This window comes from Myotis myotis, unplaced genomic scaffold (genome assembly GCF_014108235.1).
Source record: "Myotis myotis isolate mMyoMyo1 unplaced genomic scaffold, mMyoMyo1.p scaffold_m19_p_15, whole genome shotgun sequence".
In the NCBI taxonomy this organism is placed as follows: domain Eukaryota; kingdom Metazoa; phylum Chordata; class Mammalia; order Chiroptera; family Vespertilionidae; genus Myotis; species Myotis myotis.
Genome location: NW_023416319.1, coordinates 576,886 through 592,642, shown reverse-complemented (window position 1 = coordinate 592,642; position 15,757 = coordinate 576,886). Strand labels below are relative to the sequence as shown.

The following is a 15,757-nucleotide window of genomic DNA, read 5'->3' as shown; positions in this document are numbered from 1 at the left end:
TCGCCCCGTGACCTCCTGGTTCATGGGTCAGTGCTCACCAGCGGAGCCACGCAGGCCGGGCCTCCCAGGTCACCACAGGGCAGGCTGTGAGCTTCTACCCCCAGAGCCAGCAGAGGGGGTTCCTGCAGCCCCGAGAGCTGCTAGCACCGCCCAGCCACGGGACCGGGCAGGAGGCCTCGCCACAGCGACAGGTGTGAACTCCACGGATGAGTCAGCCGCCTCGGTCTGGGGAGGCCCCCGCCGGCCTCGGCCGCGCACCGTGGGCCTCGCTTCAGGTGCTCACCTTCTCTAGAAGCCGCTTCCGCTGTGGGTGTCGCCGTGGGCAGCGTCCTCTGCCTGGGAACCTCGGAGGCTGGTCGTCCCCGAGAACCTGGGCCCCTGGGAAGCCACCCCCCCATTACCCCCTCCCCCCCGGGCCCGGGCGGGATGGAAACAAGCACGTTGGGGGTTAAAGCCGTGTGTGATGCTGAGTGCTTCCTCCTTCGAGCTCGATCTCTGCACCTGAGGCCTCGCCCTCCTTCATCAGGGGCCTCAGGACCGAGCCCTGTGAGTGTGGTGGGGGCCTGACTCCTGGCCCCTGTGTGCTGGAGCGGGGGCTGCTCCTGTGCCCCCAGCTCGTGGGAGCTTCCCGGAAACCCCAGGCTCAGTCTGGGGCCCCTGCATTGAAGGGCCCTTTGAGGCCGCCTGGTCCGTGCACAGAAGGGGAGCCGGATGGCGCCTGGGCTTTCTGTGTGTTTGTCCAGTCCCCCCGCCCCCCACCTCTCCTCCCTCGTCTGTAGGCAGGCCCTGTGGGTACATGGCTTCCACACACAGTCCTGCTTCGCGTCTCAGCCCCTGAAGATGGGCTCAGCAGGGAAGCAGGGACACTTCCGATGCTCCTGGGGCTTAAAAGGGTGGAGATGGCACGGAACTGGGGGTGCCCCACCTCCCAGGCCTCGTACCACCCCCGACCCCACGTCTGCTGAGCGTGATGTCAGAAGCCTCCCTGAGAAGGACCGAGGTGTCTCAGGAAGAAGCTGGGAGGCCGCAGATCGTGGGCTCCCCACCCAGAACACCTGGGGGCCCTCCGTTGTGAAAGGGACTCTGGGGATGGAAGGTGGGTCGCTTTCCTCCATGGTCTGCTTTGTTATGGGCCCAACAAAACAAGCAGCACCGCACGTCGGGCAGTGGGGTCCGGCCCCCAGCAGCACAGGGACCGGACCATCTACCCCGACGCTTCCTGGGGGCGGCGTGCTGTGGGCTGCGGCCTCAGGCGGGGCTCTCACCCTTTCGCAGGAAAACGCCTTGGGCAACCTGCTGACAGGCAGGTCCCGCCCAGAGCTTGTCTGCAGGTCAGGGACTGGCCTCGGGTCTGCATTCTAGCAAATACCCCGGAAGCTCCCGCCGGTGCCCCAAAGCCATGCTGAGGGTCCTGGTGTGGAGCATGCAGTCCCCCGGTCGTGGCCGCAGCCCCCAGAGCCGGCCCCAAGGGGTGGCGCCAGCATCGCCAGCCTGTTCGGTGCCCTCGCAGGCCCTGCCCCGCAGTCCCGAGTTCCCACACCATGCCACCCCTGTCTGCACGTGAGGAAACGAGGCCAGAGCTGAAGGCACTTGCAGAGCTGAGCCTAGAACCCGGGCCACACCCTTCCCGCCTTCCCAGTGCCGCCTGCTCAGCGGCCCGCGAGTCGGTGGCCTTGGTTGCTGTTGGAGGAGTTCTGTGGTGGTTTGCGCAGAAGTGACACGAGGGAGGGGCGGGCGTCCGGTGTCCCCTCCTCGGCGCCCAGTTCCTCTGTACGCTGACGTCAGCCCACAGCCCAGGGCGCTTGGCCGCTGAAAACCACCTCCTATTCCTGTTTCTTTTGTCTGGTGACCCGACCCAGCAGGTCTCTCTCTGTCCCTGAGCGAAGGGGGAAAACACGAGGCTAAACATAGCCCATTGTTCTTATTTTCTCATACACGCTTCTCGGAGCGATAAAGATAGAAACAATCCGTGTTATCTGCTGCAGGCAGAGCCAGGGCCACCTGGCTGGGGTCGACGCACACGAGCCGTGCTCGGCGTCTGGGAAGGGCTCTGCGTGTTCGCAGCATCTTAGAGGTCAGTCCTCAGCCAGGCTCCTGGCTGCTTCCACACACCCGTCCACAGCCCGTGGGGTGGGGGTTCGAGGACCCGCCCAGGTTGGGCCTGCCTGGCCCAGGAAGGGGGACGTGTGCTGGGGGCAAGGACAAGTGAGATCCCCGGCCGGCCTGGCTCAGCGGTTGAGCGTCGACCTAGATGGGGACGCCTGGCTGCGGGGCGCAAGGGCTGAGCGCCGGCCTAGGAACCAGGAGGTCAGGGTTCGATTCCCACTCAGGGCGCAGGCCTGGGTTGTGGGCTCAACCCCCAGTGGGGGGCGTGCAGGAGGCAGCCGATCCATGATTTCCTCTCATCATTGAAGTTTCTCTCTTCCTCTTCCTTTCTCTCTGAAATCAATAACAATATATTAATTAAAAAAAAAAAAGACAAGTGAGACCAAGCACACAGCCTCGGCCTGCTCTGCAGCTTCTGTCTGCACTTGTCACTCGCTGCTTCCTGCAGCCGCCCCGCTGGGGTCTGCTGGGTGCCCGCTCCCTGCTGGCACGGGGGAGCCGTGCCCGGACGTTGCCCCAGAGCTCGTGCCCAGCAGCAGACACGGAAGCAGATCATTAAGGTCAGGGACCATGTAGGCCTCAGGACTGAAAGTCTAGGCAGAGCTGTGGTGCCCGGGGGCCGACGGGAAGGCGATGGGCAGGTGAATGATGTTCGAGGTGGCTCTTCGGTGATGGGTGCGAGGCTGCTGGTGGGAGGATGAAGGCGGGAGATCATTCCAGGCCTTGCCCCTTCACAAAGGTGTGAGGCCGAGAAGAGCTGATGTTTTGGGGAGCTGAGGTTCACTCGGCCCCCCTGCACTTGCCTTTAACAGTGGGCTGAGCTGAGAACTGACTCCTTTCATTCTCCGGCTACAAGGACGTTTTATACGTTGAGGCCAGAGAGGCTGACCGGAGAGAGTGGGACGGATCCTCCAGGCAGGAGGGCGCCTCAGTTAGCCACGCGGCCCGTCCCGGGGCGGGTTTGTGGTTAATCTAGAAACGAATCGAATGCCCACTGCTGCCGATAGAGGGACCCGTGCTCATGGCTGCAGTCAGTTCGTCAAACGAAGGTTTTTTCGTTGTTTTTTAAATATATATTTTTATTAATTTCAGAGAGAGGAAGGGAGAGGGAGGGAGAGCTAGAAACATCAATGATGAGAGAGAATCACCCGTTGGCTGCCTCCTGCGCGCCCCGCCCCCCGCTGGGGAGGGAGTCCGCAACCCGAGCATCCAACCGCGACCTCCTGGTTCGTGGGCTGACGCTCAACCACTGAGACACCGGCTGGGCCAGACTCCAGTTTTATAGAGAATGTCTGGTGCCGAGGAATGACTCTCCAGGGGTATTTTCAAGGGTGATTTTGACTCAGCCTGATCCTTGGCTGCCTCTGACGTCACAGGAAGTGTGCCCGGAGCGTGGGGCCTGCTGGGGAGAGACGGGTCTGCAGGCCGGGCTGCCGGGCTCAGACGTTTGCGATCTCTGCGAGGCAGTGGGCAGCGGCGGACGGGGATGGGCCGTGGCAGGGGTGGGCCCGCGAGGGTTCTCCGAAGGCCGTGAGGACGTGGGACTGACCAGGTAGGAGGCCAGAGAGGCCCAGAGGCCCCAAGCCTACGGGATGGCCTGGCAGAAGGGTGCTTTGGGCCCTCCTGGGAGGCAGTCCGTGTGTCAGAAAGAAAGCCCCACGGGGCCTGGGGACCTGGGTTCGGGCCTTGCTCTGCTCCTAGCTCAGCGCCGGGGTTTAGGTCCCTCCCTGAGCCCGATTCTCCTCCGTGAGGTGAGGCGGGGCCAGGTGGTTTCAGGGCCTTCCCCGTGGAAGCCAGGCCCCGGTGAGGAGGGTGAGGAGGGACCCGGCCGGTGTGAGGGCTGCTGACGTCCTGTTTTCTCTTTGTCATTTTTGATCCAGAAAATGACAGATGGCGAGACCTGGACAGGAAGTGCCCCCTTCAGATCGACCCGCCGAGCGCCAGCCTCTGGGAGCGCCTGCCCGAGCGGTGCCCGGACGGTGCCCTGTGGCACCCGGAGGCGGCGACCGCCTGCACCGTGACCAGCCTCATCCAAGACCTCAGCCTCAGCGACCACAACGGGAACCCCTCCGCGCCCCCCAGCAAGCGCCAGTGCCGGTCACTGTCCTTCTCGGATGAGCTGTCCAGCTGCCGGACCTCTTGGCGGCCCCTGGGGTCCAGGGTCTGGACCCCCGTGGAGAAGAGGCGTTGCTACAGCGGGGGCAGCGTGCCCCGCCTCGCCGGCGGCCCGGGCACCATGCAGCGCAGCTCCAGCTTCAGCCTCCCGTCCCGCCCCGACGCGCTCGCCTCGCCCTGCGACCCCGCGGGCTTTCCCCGCCTCCTCGGGGGCCAGGCTGGCCCGGGGGCGCCCGGCGCGGCCACCTGCGGACAGGCTGACCTCTGGAGCCCAGACTTGAGCCCCGCGGGCGGCGCCCGGCTGGACATGCAGCGGTCGCTCTCGTGCTCCCACGAGCAGTTTTCCTTCGCCGAGTTCTGCGCGCCCTCCGCCAGCAGCACGCCCGCCTCCACGCCCGAGCTGGCACGGCGCCCCAGTGGGCTGTCCCGCAGCCGCTCCCAGCCCTGCGTCCTCAACGACAAGAAGGTGGGCGTCAAGCGGCGGCGCCCCGAGGACGGGCCCGAGCAGAGGCCTTCCCTGGACCTGGCCAAGATGGCACAGGTAAGGCCCTGGCACGGGAGGGGCCGCGGGAGCCGCTGGATGCTCCGGGAGCCCGCGGGCAGGTGCGGGCACGTTTCACAGGCGCTCAGGATTCGGGGCCTCGCCTTGTATTTTATTTTATTTTATTTTTTATTTAATATATTTTATTGGTTTCCTACAGAGAGGAAAGGAGAGGGACAGAGAGTTAGAAACATCGATGAGAGAGAAACATCGATCAGCTGCCTCCTGCACACTCCCTACTGGAGATGTGCCCGCAACCCAGGTACATGCCCTCGACTGGAATCGAACCTGGGACCTTTGAGTCCGCAGGCTGACGCTCTATCCACTGAGCCAAACCAGTTGTGGCGTATTTTAAATCCTATCCAAAGAAAGATGAGATTTTAAAATATATATGTTTTTATTGATTTCAGAAAGGAAGGGAGAGGGAGAGAGAGAAACATCAATGAGAGAGAATCATGGACCGGCTGCCTCCTGCACGCCCCACATTCCCTGTAGTGCCCGGGCTGCCCTGCCGGCCCGGCCTGATTCGTTTCAGAAGGAACATGCAGCTTCCGTTTCCAGAGCTTTTCCTCTCCCTCTCTTGGTTCCCCCTCCCAGCCTGGCGGTTCCCCCTCCCAGCCTGGCGGTCCCCCACAAAAGAAGAGGTACAGGATCTCAAGTCCAGAGCTCACCCCCACCTGGGGGACAAGCTGGTGGTGTGCCCCCGAAGCCCGTGGAGTCGTGGGGGGGTTCTCTGGAGGGGCCCGCCGCCGCCCCTGGCTCTCGTTTCCCTTTCTCCACGGCCGATCCAGCCGTGCCCCTGTCTCCGAGGACTCGGCAGCTGGACCTCGATCGGCACATGCATTTACCTTGGAGCCGCGTGGAATTTTCCTCCTCGGGAGAAATTTAAATCGGTGACGGGCTGGCAAGGTGATGGGCTTGGGCGACTTCTGAGGGGAACCCCGAGTCCTAGGTGTGATCAGTGGCTACGGCTGCATGTGTGACGCTGAGCGTGTTTTATGACCTAACAAGCCAGATGGGTAATAAAAACCACGTACACGTGTTACGCCGTTTACTAGCCCCGCGACGGAGTCACCCCTGCGCCCGCCGAGGTGTCCCCGTCCTCACCGGGCAGAGCGCGTCTAAAAACATCGCTCGCTGGGGCTGTGCCCAGATGCAGGGGCTGAGTCCCAGGGTCCCAAGGAGGCCGCCCCGTCCCGCCCGCCCGCCTTCCCCTGGCCCAGGCCCTGGGGGCAGAGTCCAGGGAGAGAGTAGGGGGACCTCTGGGAAGTGTGTGCCACAGGCCGGGGCCAGCACCCTGGGGACGGACTGGGGGCCCCCCCCAGGCCCGTGACCTGCCAGCCCTCGCCCCAGGCGGCTCTGCCTGCGTCGCCTCCCGCGGTGATCAATGGCTCCAGGAGGCGGGCCCTGCCTTCCCAGGAGCCTTGGCAGCCAGGCCCTGAAAAGAGGCCTGGCCGCAGCCTGGCACCTGTGGGCCATGTTGGTCCCCAGGAGCTGGTGGGTGTACACCAGTGTGTGGGCATTGACCCACTCCCGGCCCGGGGACCGCTGCCCCTGGGCCCTCGCCCCCGCAGGCTGTGGCTGTCGGGAAGCGGCACGCTTCGTGGGGTGGTAGGCTGTGCTGAGGGTGGGTGCTGCTCCGTGCTCCCCGCCGCCTGTCTTCTCGCTGGGTCATGGGCTCCTTCCTGGGCCTTGGACCTTGGTTTACACATCGAGTGTTTGGGGGGAGGGGTTCCAACTGTGCGTTCCTGTCAAGGGGCCCTTTGTGCGTGGGTCCCGGGACCAGGTGCACAGGAGGCTCAGGGAGAAGGTGCCAAGTGCCTTTTTGGTTAGACCTTTGGAGCGACTGGGAGTTCTGACAAACCCCTGCTCCCTGGAGGGGCTGCTGGGCTGGGGCCTTCGGGGGCCCAGAGCATCCCCCCTCCCCCCGTCTGTGTGAGCACCAGGGGCGAAGGCCCAGAGTGAGGATGTAGCCAGAGGCCCTCCAGGTGTCAACAGAAAAGGGAGCAGGGTGAACCCAGAGTCAGACCAGCAGGGAAGACGGGTGGCTGAGGCCCCAGGCCAGGCCCCGTGCACCCACGTGAGTGAGCAGGTGGCCCGGGGAGGGCGCTGCCCCCAGCCAGCAGATGTGACCACAGGCCTTGCCCAGTCCAAGCCCTCCAGGGGAGGCGGCCCTTCTGGAACATGGGGCTCAGCTTTAGAGGCCCGTTTGTAAGGACATCGGCAGACCAGGAGCCGCCGGCGCTGGGGCAGGAGGCAGGCAGCCCTGCGCGAATCACTGTACAGTGGGGCCTTGACTTACGAGTTTAATTCGTTCCGTGACGGAGCTCGTAACTCAAATTACTCGTATGTCAAATCTGAAAGTGAACGAGTGAGACACGTGATGCTGGGCTGATGTTGTGGCATTCACTGTGACGTTCGCTGTGCCAACTAGCGGTGGAGTATCTGAAGCTGGCTCGTAACCCGAATTTTAGCTCGCAACTCAAAGCAAAAAATCGGCCCAGAGACGGCTCGTATCTCGAAAAACTCGTTAGTCAGAACACTCGTAAGTCAAGGCCCCACTGTATATGGAGCCATGTGTGCCGCCGAGGGCGGGCCCAGCCTGCGCAGGAGTGTTTGTTAGCCGGGCTTTGGCCGGCATGATGAGTTGCCGCCTTTCTGAGACCTGGTTTGACCACCAGAGCACCAGTCGACCGTTGGTTGAGACCTGAGCTCTGCGAGGCCCTCTGGGCCGGGTTGTGCCTGCGTGTGAGTAGAGAGTTCAGAAAAGCAGCCATTTGAGATGACCCGCTGAATGGCGTGCCCCTCGCTGTTCTCTCAGCTCCAGGCTGGTCAGCTTGAAAGAGCAGCACATTGTATTTCTCGACGGTGCTCCCAGCAGAAGCGCGCGTTCGTGGGGAGGGGTCGGATGCCGGAACAGAGGTTTGATTGATTGCCGCTGCCACACACCGAGCCCCCCACCACCCGGAGCGGCCTCAGAACAGGCAGCAACTGTTGTGTTAGCAGATGTTGGTGGCGGAGAAGGCTGGCCGGGGGCAGTGAGGGGCAGGAGAGAGGCACGAAGTGGAAGCTATGCTGAGAGCGCTGGTCCCGCGGACACGTCCGGGACAGCGGGCTGGTCTTGGCGGCTCCCGTGGGCCAAGGGCGGGACGGCATTGGAGGAATGGTCCCAGATGTTCGGCAATAACTGCTGGCTCTTCGCTGGCGGGGTCATCCCTGGGGGAGGCTCACTCTGTCGCTCTCTGCTTTCCATCTGTGTGCCCGTGGGGGCTGCCGGGAGGGGGCCCCGGGCTCAGGCCTGGCCCGCCCGAGCCTTTCTCTGCCAGGGGTCAGCCACCTTGCTGGGTCCAGTTGCCCACTGCCTGTGACTAACTAGGAGCCAGGCCAGAGCCGCACGCCGGCCGCCTGCCTGGGCCCGTACCCTGTCCGCCATGGGCTCCCGTGGGGCCTGGCCTTTTGCATCACAGCCTCCGCTCTCCGGAGCCGCACCCACGAGAATCTGCATCGACACGAGCCCTTTGTGGGGCCAGTGCTGGGTCCCCGGGCTGCCCCCCAGGCTGCCCCCACTGGCAGGAGCTCTGTGTGACTGGGTGCCGGGGGTGTTAATTGCCTATTTACGGCCAGAAGATGAACAGGGCCCCCTTTGAAGGTTAGACATAGTGAACCCTGGGTGAGCCCTTTTGGGGAGGGCGGGGTGTGCTTCTTTCCTGTCCTGCAAAACAAGAGAAATGGTTGGCTCCAGAATACGACGCAGCCACCAGAAGCTCCTTCGTGAGCCGTGGCATGGCCACTGGGTGGAGACACCACGTGTCACGCGGTCCGCCCTCCTCTGGACGCGCCGGGCCCTGGGATGCATTTACCTGGTGGAGCGGGGGTGGGGGGGTCGGGGGCTGCAGCAGGCCCCTTGCTGGGCTCTGTGCACAGAGGGCGTGTGGACGGTCCCCTGGACCCACCAGGGCCCTGTCTGGGGACAGACGCACCCGCACGTCCGCGGAGTATTCACCGTGAGCGGTTGTTACCAGGTTTCTGAGAACTGAGAGCCAGGCCGGAAACATGGGGCGCCGTGGAGGGAGCGACGGAGAAGCTGCTGCGCCCCGCCACGGCGACGGACAAGGTGCCGCTGAAATCCTCCAAGCCGGGCCCCGGGCCCCTCGGGGCGGCGCTGAGGAGGGCGCTGACCCGGGTGCTGTGCGTGCTGGAAAAGCTGCGAGCTGGCAGCCCCGCCGCCAGTGGCCACGCTGCGCCTGCCGGGGGAAGACGCGTGGCCGGGCACAGTGAGCCACAGTGCAGGGCCCTCCTCTGTCCTGCAGCCGGGGTCCCTGATGACTGGGCTGTGCGTCCGTCCCACCCAGGCTCCGAGCCAGGTCTGCGCGGCTGACCCCCCGCCCCAGGCCTGGGTGCCCACCCCCCAGCGCTCCAGCAGTGAGCGCCAGCCCAGAGGGCGCCAGGACGGTGTGGGACGGCCCAGGGAGGCCCCGGGCCAGGCAGCACGTTCCAGAGAAGTCCAGTCCTCGGGGCTTGGCAGCCTCCTCCCGGTTTCCTGGCAAAAGGCATTCGTGGCTCTAGGTTGCGCCCCTGCCATATAGGAATGCGGGGCCTGCAGCCTCTGCAGCCAGCGACCCCAGGAGCAGCAGCCCTGAGAGCGTTCAGGCTGTGTGCACTGACAGGCCGGCCGTGTGCAGTGCTGAGCTCACAGGCCGGCATGGCCAGCCCAGGCGTTGCTGCGAGGTCCGTGCTTTTTCCACTTGGGCGGGGCTGAGGGTCCAGGCCCATCCCATCTCGGTGTCCCCTTCGGCTTGTGGGGAGTGGGGCTGGCATCCCGGGGCTGAGGGCTGGCCGGAAGCAGTCTTCCCGTGGGCTGTGGTGGCCGTGGTGGGACAGACCGGCCCTGGACACGGGCTCTCCGGTGTGAGGACAGGGAGGTGGCTCGGTCAGTGCGCGCCCCAGGACAGCAGCTGGGATCTCACGTGACCATCTGGCTCCGCTGTGGCCACTGTCCGAGCCGTCTAGACGGTCTGAGGTGACAGCTGTCACTGTTCTGGATGAAGTCGGCTAACCTTGGATTATTTCCAAGGCCTAAAAGTCCAGTTGGAAGTGGCGACACTGAGCAGGCCGGGGTGGGGACGCTAACAGTGGCCTCCAGGGAGCCGGGACCCGTGAAGAGCCATGATCCCAAGCGGCACCTGCGGCCCAGAGTGCGGGGGAGGGGGGGGGGGTAGGGATGAGGGAATGAAGGCCCCTGCCTTCTGCTCCATGGACCATCCCAACTGCCCAGCCCTGGGCCCCCGAGAGACCCCCCTCCCCGGGCAGGGTGGGGCCGTAGGCTGGTCCCAGAGCCAGGAGGAGGGTGTGGGGCAGTGTGGGTCCCCATCCCAGGGTTCGGAATCCGTGTTGGGCGTCTTCGGAGGCCTGGTGTCTGGGGCACCTGGACCTGCCTTTGTTCAGTCTGCTAGAGCCTTCTCTTCCTCTGGGATTTAGGTGGGACGGAGGGGGGCCCTGACCCCCTGTCCACTGGGGGCTCCCCGGCCCTCAACCCTGGAGCCTGGGCCGGGAGGGGCGTGGGGACCACCCTCATCACAGAGGACCTTGGAGGGCCGAGGCGGGTTTGTGTGGGTGACAGTGTTTTCTAAGAACAGATTTAATCTTCTAACTGGAGCTTCCCCAAGGGGACTCCTCTCCAGTTATGGCCCCCGTGTCTTTGGCCCCTCAAACCTCTACCAGTGGTTCTCAACCTTCCTGATGCCGCGACCCTTTAATACAGTTCTTCATGTTGTGGTGACGCCCAACCATAAAATTATTTTCGTTGCTACTTCATACTGTCATTTTGCTACTGTTATGAATCGTAATGTAAATATCTGATGTGCTATATGTGTTTTCCGATGGTCGCGACCCACAGGTTGAGAACCGCTGCCTAGGCCAGGGGCTGGCAGACCACAGCACACAGGCCGTCGCCTGTGTTGCAAATAAAGTTTTATTGGCACGCAGCCACCTGTCTACTGTTACAACAGGGACCAGAGGGCCAGCAACGCCTGAGCTATTTAGTGCCTGGCCCTTTAAGAGCAGTTTACCAGCCCTGCTCTACGTGGCCTTGTGCCTCAGTTTCCTCATTTGGAAAGCGACCTGAACCTGGCAGTTGCTCCCTGGAAGCCAGTCCTAGAAAGGGCCGCCTTGTTCTCTGGCCGTCAGGAATGCGGGGTGATGTAACACGGCCCGCCCAACCCTCTCAGGCCCCCCCCAGCCCAAGTCTGCCCCCCCCCGCCCCCCACGTGGGCCTCATCCTGTGCTGCTAGCGGTGGGGGGGGGGGGGGGGCTGCGGAAAGGGAGCGGCCAGCGCCTGTGCGTCTTGGCCGACCGGCCTGGCATCAGAGCGATGCTCCACGCGTTCGGTGCACAAAAGCATGGAGCTTTGTTGTGTAATGAGAACTGCGTCCTCCCCGGGGCGCTCGCTGGAAGCTTCTGCCGGGCGGCCCGTCCAGGTCCCGGGGACGCCGCCTTGTGCCCGCGAAGCGTGGGCCGCAGAGAGGAGCGTCCATTTCCTTCTGCGCCCACTCCCTGCCTCTGTCCTGTCCCTCGAAGGATTTGCTGAGGCCGCTCTGCTCAGTGTGGAACCAAACCAGACGCTCCGGCGGGGGGCCGGCCCTGGGCTCGCCGTGCTTCGGACAAACGCCCGGAAAGTGCGCCCTGGCGGGGGGCCCGGGGATCCCTCTGCTGCCAGATGTGCTCTGGCCGCGGCCGACAGCCCGTCGGAAGTCGCGGAGGATGTTAGCGTGGCGGTCACTTGGCCGGGCGGTGGTTTGGAGCAGCTTTGTGAGATGGGGGCAGGCTTGGCTCTGACACTGAAGAGCCTCAGACAGCGTGGTTTCTACCCTGCTCTCCGCCTCAGACGAGTCAGCAGAGGCCGGCCTGTCCCGGCCAAGCCGCCCTGCGCCTGGAGGCTGCGGCCTGGGCTGGAGGCCTGTGGGGACCCAGGAATGTGGTTGGAAAGTTCTTAGCACAACCAAGAACCACTGCCACCAGTGCCGTTGGCGCGGGCCCTGCTGGGAAGCTGAGATGAGAAACGGAGCGAGGAGGGAGGGGTGCTCTCCCTTTTAGGGAAAGCTGTTCCCACGCGAGCCCTCTGCTCCCGCCTTCTGCTTCCGCAGGGACAGCTGTGCTGGGACCGAGGCGCTCTGTGGCCAAGAAGCAGGAAGACGGGGTGTGTGTGTGTGTGTGTGTGTGTGTGACGATTTCCAAGGAAAATCCGTGTTTAGCCACACAGGATACCCAAATTCTGCAAGTCCTGTCCACTTCAGCAAAGCTCCTACTGTGTGTAAGATGCTGGGTGGGCGTGCATCAGCCACAGCCCCCCTGAGAGAGACAGACGCATAGCGGTGGGCTGGGCTGAGGCACGTGGCAGGCAGAGGTCCCAGGAGCACCCGGGGCCCCTGGGGAGCACTGGTGGCGGCGGGGGAGCTGCAGGCACTTCCCGCTCCCCGCGCTCCGGGCCCTGCTCTGGGACACTCGGTACCCCTGAGGCGGATGCTGTGATTGTCACACGCACGCACAGAAGCAGGCTTTATTGATGACCTTCTCAGGGCCACAGTCGGTCCCTGGTGGGTGTGGAATCGGACCTGGGCGGGGTGGCTGAGCCCCTGCGTGGGGAGCAGGTTTCATAGGTGGAGACGGCGTGTGGGTGAAGGGGGGGATCGCAGCCCTGCAGCACCCTCACCTCCCGGCCTGGAAGACCCGCCTGCGGCTAGGGGGAGGTGGGAGCGGTTGGGGAGGTGGGAGGCAGGTGGTCAGCACCGGCCGCTCCCAGGACCATGGCCCCTCGTGCCTTTCTCCTGAGATGGGTGCTTCAGGGACGAGGACACATAAAGGAGCCGGTGAGCGAAGGTCCCTGCGTTGAGAACAGCCCTCACTTGGGTGGCGCTGCGCTGAGGCGGGTCAGCGGTCAGCAGGGTCTGCCCCCACGTGCCGCGGGCCAGTGCGGGGTGTCTGCGGGGCCCAGGTGTCTGCAGGGCGGGTTCCCAGCCGGTTCTGCGGCCTCACCCTCCAGAGCAGCCAGGCCCCGAGGCAGGAAGTCAGCTGACTGTCTGCGAGCCCTGCCCTGAGGAGGAAGGAAGGCGGCCTTGGGGAGGAGGCAGGAGAGTGGGTGCTCGGTCTGCACCCCTGGGTGTTTGTGGGCTCATGCTCTGGTCCAGCAGCTGGGCACCCAGTCGTGGTGCGGGTGGGTCAGGAAGAGACGAGGCCACAGCCACGCCCTGTGCGCCTCCTCCCAATGCCCCCCACTGCCCCTGCCCATCCTGTGCAGCCAGAGGTCAGAACGGCCCGGGAGGACGCCAGGCAGCAGCCCCGCTCAGCTCTGCCCTCCGGCCCCCCGCCCTCCCCGAGCACAGAGTGTAGTTAGGGTACTCGCGGCCTCGACCCCTGGTACAGGGCCCTGAGAGCCTCCGACGGGAGGGTTGGGAGTGACCCTGCCCCTCAGAGCCCAGGTGGCAAGCACTGGCCACCGTGCTGAGTGCAGCTGGCCTTCTGCCTCGGCCTGCCTGCCACCTGGCTGCTGTGGCTTGGGCTCTGTGGGGGCTTGGGCAGGACGTAGCCTCTGCCGAGAGTTCGGGGAGCCCTCGGTGAAGGGAGGTGCGTGAAGCCCAGCAGTACCCCTCTGTGCCCCCACCACCCCTCAGCACCCCATTGTTCCTTCCCTGTTGTACAAAGAAGTTTGCTTTCACTCTCATTGGCGAGGGCAGCAGAGGGGTCGCAGTTGGAGCGACAAGGTCCATGGTAGAATGAGCTCTTCCCTTTCAGATACGCCTCCGCCTCTTCAGTGCCGACGGCTCAGGGACTAACTCACCTGAGAGGGCTGTTGTGCAGATCACATAAACCAGAGGGTATAAAGCATCTAGCACATCGGGTCCCACGGTGGGTGCTCAGCACATGGCAGCTGCCACCATCACCACCACCATTACCACCATCACCACCACCACCACCACCATCATCACCTTCATCACCACTGCCATCCACCATCACAGACACCATGAACACCATCACCACCTTCATCATCACCACCAAAACCATCATCACCATCACAAACACCATGAACACCATCTCCACCTTCATCACCACCACCACCAACACTATCACTGCCTTCATCATCACCTTCATCACCATCACAAACACCTTGAACACCATCACCACCTTCATCATCGCCACCACCACCACCACTTTCACTGCCTTCATCATCACCTTCATCACCATCACAAACACCTTGAACACCATCACCACCTTCATCATCACCACCACCATCAACACTATCACTGCCTTCATCATCACCACCATCACCACCAAAACCATCATCACCATCACCATCATGAACACCATCACCATCTTCATCATCACCACCATCAATGCTATCACCATCACTTTCATCTTTATCATTTCATCATCACTATTATCACCATCACCATCTTCATCATCACTACCAACACCATCACCACCATCACCACCACCAACACCATCACCACCTTCATCACCACCGCCATCACCATCATCACTGTTGTCACCATCACCATCACTGTTATTACCATCATCACCACCATCACCATCACCATCACCATCACCATCACCATCACCATCACCATCACTGTTATTACCATTATCACTGTTGTCACCATCACCATCACCATCATCGCTGTTATCACCATCATCATCATCATTGAGCATGGAGAGCCCAAGCAGAGCCGTTGAAGACGCAGCCTCGTGCCCGGCTCTGGCTCACAGTGAGGCCCCTTCATCTTATGGCCCTGCAGGCACCTGGGCTTCGCCCGCCCGGGGCCTTTCACCTCTGGCCTCCTCCCGCGGGCACAGGCTCTTCCTGGAGGGGGCGGTGCCGTGTTCGTTGCTGCTTCCTTAGTGTTTATTCTGGGGACTAGGCAGAGCCTCCAGTGTCTTAACATGATCCTCTCCTTGACGATGTGACTAAGAATAGCGCGGTCTGGCTCAGCAGGGAGAAGGCGTCTGGCAGCTCATGATGTCGTCTGTACCTGCGGCTGATCATCTTGCTGAGGCGCTCGCTCTCGGGGCTATAAATACCTGCGTGGGGCCGGGGCGCTGAGCGCGGCGGAGCCCGAGCCCGCTCCCTCTGCTGCCCGCAGCTGCAGGGTCCTGGGCGGTGGCCTCCCCGAGCTCAGCTTGCTGTTCCCTGAGAAATGGGCCCGGGAATGCCCGCCTCCGGAGGCGTCCTGAGCGGAAAGGTGTACAGCGTGGCTCCTGGGAAGACAGGTGTCAGCAGATGCCGTTCCTTTCCGGGCCTGAAGGCATAGGCGTGAGGCGGCGTGCGGCCTGGGAAGGGGCGTGCCATAGTCGCACCGGCTCCGGGAGGGCAGCTGTGGGCCATGAATCCTGCCACCTCCCAGGCGGGCACTGTCCGTGGCTGGCCCTCCGACAGCTGTGGCAGGGTGGACTCTGGCAGTGCGTCTGGGCTGGCGTGTCCGAGTGAGTCTCTGCCGTTGCTGGGCTGTTGGCAGGCCTTGGTATGTGGTGGAGGAAAAGTATTTTGGGAGAAACAGCTGCTGACTCACTCACGTGGCGGCTGGGCCGGCCAGGATGGTGCTTCCGGCTTCCCGCCTGCTGCCTTCGAGGCTGGGACCCTGTGCCCGTCACCGTCTCTCCCCGCGCCCCCTCCTGGGTGGTCGGGTGGGTGGTCAGAGGGCACAAGAACAATGCAGGGGCCTCAGCCAAGATCCGTGTGCTGGTGTCCACTGAGATGACCGTATCTTCCTCAGGGCTTGGTTTCTGCTCCCACTTTTTAAAAAGATATATTTTTATTGATTCCAGAGAGGAAGGGAGAAGGAGAGAGACACAGAAACATCAATGATGAGAGAGGATCACTGATCGGCTGCCTCCTGCACACGCCCCCCACTGGGGATTGAGCCCACAACCCGGGCCTGTGCCCTGACCAGAAATGGAGCCCTGACCTCCTGGTTCACAGGTCGACGCTCAGCCACTGAGCCACGC

The 15,757-nt window shown here is 63.3% G+C and overlaps 1 protein-coding gene across 2 annotated transcripts in view; it reads left to right on the top strand.

Moving 5' to 3' along the window:
* The window catches only part of FAM53B (family with sequence similarity 53 member B), a 54,816-nt gene that overhangs the window by 24,937 nt on the left and 14,122 nt on the right, over window positions 1-15,757 (top strand). For both annotated transcript variants that reach the window (XM_036335605.1, XM_036335606.1), the window contains one exon: window positions 3,987-4,762. In XM_036335605.1, the coding sequence (XP_036191498.1) occupies window positions 3,987-4,762 (776 nt within the window). The remainder of the gene's footprint in view (window positions 1-3,986; window positions 4,763-15,757) is intronic.